Genomic DNA, 6,806 nt, shown 5'->3' with positions numbered 1-6,806 from the left:
CGAACATATTACTGGTATGTTGCAATGGATTCAATGTACAAAACCAACAAGTATAAAATGCCATTCTTTGAAATTGTTGGGATGACTCCATGTAACGAAAACTTCAAGATAGCTTATGCTATTATGAAGGATGAGACCGAGTCGAGCTATCGTTGGGTCATGGAGAGGTTGAGAAATTTGATTGGGTTTGATGTTAACCTGACTATTATTTTGACTAATAGAGAGTTGGGATTGATGACGCCTGTTAGTGAGGTATTTCCAGATTCTGCACACATGTTATGTACATGGCATATCAACAAGGATGTAGAAAATAGGGTCTACAAACTTATGGGCGAAGACATGAAATTTGCATCTGGTTTTAAGAATGGAAGATGGAAGAAAATAATTAATTCTCTAACAGTAGATGAATTTGACCTTAATGTGGCGAAGATGAAAGATCAAATGAGAATGTATGGTCAGGTGATATCTTATGTTGAGAAGACGTGCTTATGCCACAAGGAGAAGTTCATTGTTGCGTGGACGGAAAATTTCCTTCATTTTGGAAACACAACTACATGCAGAGTGGAGAGTGAACATTCTTCTTTAAAGAAATGGTTGAATTTCCTCCACTGGAGCCCTCGATACAGTTTGGGCAAAGGTTCACAACGAGATTGAATTGCAAGTAATCAAGATTCAGGTATACATTTATTCCATTTTGCTATTGTTACCATTATATTTGCATTTATTAGGATATATTTTGATTGTTAATACAATTTTATTCATATCAGTGGTAGTCTTGAGTCTTCAAGACAGCGTAAACATGTATTGTACTCCGGATTTCCATTCAGCCACCTGTCATGTAAAGTGTCCCACCACTATTTGGAGTTGCTCGGGAGTGAATATTTGCGTATGAAAAAGTTGAGTCATGAAGTGGATGAACGTTGTGGCTGCATTTTGAGAACCTCTCAGCAGATCCCGTGTGCATGCGAGCTTAGCAGATTGAAGCTCAGACGTAAACCGGTTAGTATTTCGATGATACACAGATTCTGGAAGACACTTATCTATGGTAATTCTGACACTGCTGACAATGTCGACTATGCTGAAGGGACTGAGGATCGGCCATACTTTCACTCTCTTGTTGATATTACTGTTTAGTGATATTACTGTTCAGTGATATTACTGTTTAGTGATATCACTGTTCAGTGATATTAATGTTCAGTGATATCACTGTTCAGTGATATCACTGTTCAGTGATATCACTATTGTTCAATATTACTGTTGTTCAGTGATATCACTGTTCAGTGATATTACTGTTCAGCGATATCATTGTTCAGTGATATTAATGTTTAGTGATATTACTGTTTAGTGATATCACTGTTCAGTGAAATTATTGTTTAGAAAATACAATTTACCACAAAATATTGGTAATACAAAATACTGAAGAGTAACAAATAGTCCCAAAATACTGTTTAGTAATAAAACGCTTAAAAAACAGTCCCTAATCAGTCTTGGGCTGCTTTGTCGATGACCAGATCCGAGCTCGTGGATCGTTTGGTCGAGGGGTGTATCCCTCTCGCTGAGGTCTGGAACAAGGGAAATACTCGTATATCTACGCCTGAAGAAGAGTCAGGCATCCCGTGATCTATGAACAATCTCCTCTACTAGCAATACCTAGCTGACGGTATAGGTATGCTAGTATAGCTGAGCCCCATGAGTATCCACCCACGCCCTCTACCCCATCCTGCACCTCCAGCAAGCATATAGGTCGGATACGGTCGCCACTCTTGTCTATAAACAAAGTCGAACCTAACAACAAAAACATCCACCCGATCGCCTCAAAATTTGACATCTGACCTACGGAACACATAGAGACGATGGAATTGCAAACTACACCACCACCCTTCCAATGCACACTCTCCAGCACCTTCTTAGTCACCCCAAACAGCTCCATCACTGCGGACTTAGACTGCTCTATTCCACTCTCAGCAGACACAAGTCGCCCATCCACAAGGATACATAAAATCTCCCACACATCATGTAGCAGAATAGTCATCTCACCAAAGGGCATGTGAAATGATGACGTATCTGGGTGCCAACGCTCGATAAACACACATATCAGGGGCATATCAATGTGTGGGTACATGATACTCGGGAGGTGTGACAGTCTCGAATCCCGTATAAGCTTCTTGACCCGTGGACTAGCTGTCGTGTACCATGTCATCAGTTTCTTACAAAAGTGCCCCCTAGTATGGCCCTTGAGTTGCGACCTTAGGTGCCCGCTCCACATCCTAGAAGCAACATGTCCCAAAAAGCTAGGAATCACAGAACCGTCTACTGGTCCACCTGGGACCGGATCCGTCACTATCCAATCCTCTTCAGCATCCCTGGGTCGTTTGGTGCTGCTCCCTGCAATTATATTACACATATAACATTTAAACAATGACAGTCAAGTAATAATCAAATAAAAAGTAATTTAATTATTTACCAGATGACTCAGAACTAACAGAACGATCGCCTCTCGCCTTTGACAACCGAAGAACTAGGACATTATCGTCATCGGAAGACTCGTCTTCGAAAGACTCATTATCAACATCTACGGCAACATAATCCTCGTCCATGGGCTGATGCACTGTCTCGTGCGCCCTCTGTGCATCTGCCATCAATTTATCTGCTCCTTTGGTCCTCCGAGCAGAAGCTGTGATACCACGCTTATTTGGTTCACGATCAACAGCTAAAACATTGGGCTGCAAAAATGTATAACAAAATTAAAATTACAAACAAAATAAATATTTAAAAAATAAAATAAATATTAAAAAAAAATTATATTGTCCGGCCGGGCCAAACGCCCCCCCAAAGCAGGCAAAATCCCTTGCCTTGACAAAATCCATGTGGTGGGCCGAAAGGCCCGCCCTTTATACAGGGCTGGCGGGTGCCGGACCAGCCAGCCTTGCATAAGTGGTGGGCCTTTCGGCCCGCCTAGGCCAAAATCCAAAGGGGTTTTGGCCTTGGCGGGTCTGTGACCCGCCACTATAACACAAAGGGCGGGTCATTCGGCCCGCCCCTTCTACAATTAATTTTAAGTTGTGAAACTTGTCGGGGGACGGATTAGGCCTTTTCCTCTGCCTCCACGACCTGCTATGAAGTGTAATGTTCAAATGAGGAGAGAAAGAGGGAAGAGTTTAAAAAGTGGGGAGAGGAGTTTGAAAAGGGGGGAGGAGTTCAAAATCTTTATTTTGAAAAAAATGGAAGAGGGGCAAAAATGGTAAAAACAGAGCAGCAAGTGAGAAATTAATGGCCATGGCAACCCAATTTCTTTATATTATTTTGTTAGAAAGTCACAGTTTCATAATAAATCTCTTTTTCAGTGCTAAGTTTGTCCTGAAATTTCCAATTTGGCCCAGAAGACTGAACGAACGGTCCATAAAGCAAAAATCTCTTGCTTTATATAAATGGTGGAGAAACATATCTCAGCACCGAGAACGACACCGCAATGGCGAAATTGATCTCTCTCCTCATTCTCTTTTCCCTGATTCCCCTTTTCTTTCCATCCCCAACCGACGAAAACCCCAACCCCAACCCGCACTCGCCGACCGCGGCCCACGTCGAGCTTAGGAAATACGGCTTCCCAATTGGCCTACTCCCCTCTTCCGTCCGGAAATACACGGTTAACCACACTTCCGGCGACTTCTCCGTTGACCTTGGTGGATCTTGCAAAATCACCCTTCCTCCTGACAATTACTTGGCCACGTACTCCAAAAAGGTTTCCGGAAAGATTGTTCAGGGTCGACTCGCGGAGCTGGACGGCATTCAGGTCCGTGCTTTCTTTAAGTGGTGGTCGATAACAGGGATTAAGTTAAGCGGAGAGGATTTGGTGTTTGAAGTTGGGATGATTACTGCTAAATATCCATCCAAGAATTTCAACGAGAGCCCCGAGTGTGAGGGCAAGCACTCGGCTTCGTAGGAGGTTCGTTAAATTGAGTTTTTATTTCTATATTGTTCCCTTGAAAGCGTGAGCAACTTTTTCAGCTGAGTATACTTTTTGTCAAAAGAAAATGTATTTTTAATTACTTTATTTTGGCTGGTTTCTGTTTATTAATTGATATGCTTGTTTGTGGGTAGTTTGTTATTATACTATAAAGACGACAGTGTCTTTTGCCTTTTACAGGTATGAAACTAGGTAGGTAGTGTAATTGGGTATGTGGGTGTAGCAATTGCTTATTCTTTTTGTTTGTACGGCTGAATGTTTGACCAAATACTCTAAAAGTTGTCTATTTCAAAAAAGAAATAAACTTTATGTTGGCTGTTTCAAAGCAATTGTGATTCATGAAACCATATGATCGAAACAAGTTATTGGGGGTGTTGAATTCGAAAGCATTCTGAAACAAGTTATTGGGGGTGTTGAATTCGAAAGCATTCTGAAACAAGTTATTGGGGGTGTTGAATTCGAAAGCATTCTTGTAGATGCTAAATCGTTTGTTTACTGGCCCTTGAATAATTTCAATTCAACCACGTTTGGTGTATCAACTTTATACTGATACTATGGCATTGCAATATGCATAAGAAGTAGGTATTACTTTATAAATTGCAGATGACACTTTATGCCATTTTGGTTTTTGTCTATGAATTGCGGCAATTCTATTCCTACGAGTCTGTTATGCATCGGATAAATGTTCATCTTGGCCTTTCAGCTTGCTTGGCCTGTAGGCCCTTCAAGCTTGGCTTGGCATTTTTAGTCCAATTCAAAGTGACAAATGTATCATCAGAAATTGATGTTTTTGGACTAATTTGACTAGAAATACCAAGTTGTGAACTAAATTAGATCGAAAGTTCATTTTGGGGTTAATCTCACCTTTATCCGTTATTCAAACTTATGCCGTTCCATATAAAATTGTACTCAAGTTGAATATGGCATAGCAAGGCTGTAACGATTAGCAATTTTGCCTCTTCCTTGGCTGGTTATTGGAACTTTCTAGCCATAGTTATTAATGGCGCGTCTATGGCTCATGGCGCACCAGGCGCAGGCCTTAGTGCCATGGGGCTGCCATGGCGAGGCGCAGTCGCCATGGCACGCGCCTGGTGTGCCATTTTGCGCCAAGAGCAGTTGCCAAAAGGCGCATCAAGGCGCGCCTTGGCAGTTAGAGGCAGTTTTCTGGAATGTTTGGCAGTTAGGAGCAGTTTTTTCTGGAATGTTTGGCAGTTAGAGGCAGTTTTTATTAAAAAAATTTATTAAAAGAGAGAGAGATTATACATTTATTGGAAGAGAAGAGATTATTATATGTTTATTATTAGTAGAGGAAGAGACAGAGTACGCTTATGATTTGAAGGAAGAGACAGAGTACGCTTATGATTTGAAGGAAGAGACAGAGTACGTTTATGATTTGAAGAGGAATTGAAGAGGAAGAGACAGAGTCATTGTATTAGAAAGAAAAACACTACGGATTTAGTATTCAACTTTATCTTTCTAATATGGAGTTTATTTTGCATTTTAAAATTTATTTATGCTTAAGATATTTTCATAATTTAGTAGTCATTGCATTTTTATGTTAGTTTTATAGTTTTATAATTTTGAATTTTGAAAGTGCGCCTTGTCCCGCTATGGCGCGCGCCATGCGCCATGTGCCAAGGCTCCAGGACCCCTTGCGCCTTAGTGCGCCATGCGCCTTTAATAACTATGTTTCTAGCTTTATGAAATATTAGTGAGACATTGGCTTGTGAAGCTGAAGAAGTGACCTAAATCTTGATTGCTGCGGTTTTTCGACCTGCCTTTTCTGGAAACTTACAGTTAACTTTTCAAAAGAAGTTCACAACATGACACTTTTTTCTATGAACAGCCTACCTGAAGTTTTCTTCTATACAAAATGTTGTTGAAGTGTGAAGTAATTTTATTTAACTATATGAAGTATATATGTTTTAGATGAATAATTTACTAATCGTTATGCTTTCTTTTCCTATCCTTTTGCAGGTCTGTTTGATGCATTTGTTCTTCAGGTTCGTCTTCTTCTGCCAGAAGACTAATGCGATCAACAAGTAAAGAAATCCTTATTGCATATCCAATGTATGTATGTCAAGTAGTTTTAAGCTTTTTGTACTATAAATATTATGACTTCTCCTGTGGAATGATTTCGGATTACTTGTGTAAGCTAACGGAATACTAACATCAATAATTGGTAATTTAATATGTACATCAAAAATTGAAATTCCTAAAAAGCTTAAGAATGATGTATTTTCTTTTCTCCTTTTGGTTTTCAAAACTAACCCCCAACTTGCATTTTATTTCCGTTTTATGACCTTTAACTTTATGATATTAAACTGAAAACAGTATGGGATGTGCCAAATTAAAAGAATTGTGATTATAAGATTAGTTTAGAACTTCAATATGTAATTAACTAGGGCAACGCACAGGATGGATTATGATTTTTTTAGTTATGAAGCTACAAAATTTATAGAGTTTATTAATAATTATATTTAAAATAAAGGTAAAAAGCATAATTAGGGAGCGTTTAGTTTAAATTTGTAATATTTTTTGTTTTATTTAGGCTTAAAACACTTTTTGGCTCCTGACCTATCCAAAATTTGTGCATTTGGCCCCTGACCTATTATTTGGTCATATTTGGCCCCTAACCTATCAAATTAGATAAAATCTAACCCATATTGAATGAAAAATTAACTCCGTTGCAAAATTAACGGCAGTAACCAATACAAAAATGACACATGACACATAAATAAAATTAATTTTCACTCTATCGGAACACTAGAGAAAGTTTTTAGGATTTTTTTAGTAGGTAAAATAGTTATTGTTGTCATCTCCAGTTGAAAATTAATTTTAT

At 39.1% G+C, this 6,806-nt stretch overlaps 2 protein-coding genes across 2 annotated transcripts; one reads left to right on the top strand and one right to left on the bottom strand.

Moving 5' to 3' along the window:
• Positions 1 to 1,549: 1,549 nt before the first annotated feature.
• LOC136201995 (protein MAIN-LIKE 2-like) lies at positions 1,550 to 2,709 on the bottom strand. Its single transcript, XM_065992399.1, has 2 exons — positions 2,465 to 2,709; positions 1,550 to 2,385 (listed from the first exon to the last, which is right to left on the bottom strand). The coding sequence occupies exons 1-2, from the start codon at positions 2,637 to 2,639 to the stop codon at positions 1,622 to 1,624; spliced, it is 939 nt and encodes a 312-aa protein (XP_065848471.1). The 5' UTR covers positions 2,640 to 2,709; the 3' UTR covers positions 1,550 to 1,621.
• Positions 2,710 to 3,359: 650 nt separating this feature from the next.
• On the top strand, positions 3,360 to 6,215 carry LOC136204107 (uncharacterized). Its single transcript, XM_065995304.1, has 2 exons — positions 3,360 to 3,943; positions 5,942 to 6,215. Exon 1 carries the CDS (start codon positions 3,470 to 3,472, stop codon positions 3,938 to 3,940), a length of 471 nt encoding a protein of 156 aa, XP_065851376.1. The 5' UTR covers positions 3,360 to 3,469; the 3' UTR covers positions 3,941 to 3,943; positions 5,942 to 6,215.
• Positions 6,216 to 6,806: the final 591 nt, after the last annotated feature.

This window comes from Euphorbia lathyris, chromosome 8 (genome assembly GCF_963576675.1).
Source record: "Euphorbia lathyris chromosome 8, ddEupLath1.1, whole genome shotgun sequence".
Taxonomy (NCBI): domain Eukaryota; kingdom Viridiplantae; phylum Streptophyta; class Magnoliopsida; order Malpighiales; family Euphorbiaceae; genus Euphorbia; species Euphorbia lathyris.
This window is presented reverse-complemented; position numbering and strand designations above follow the sequence as displayed.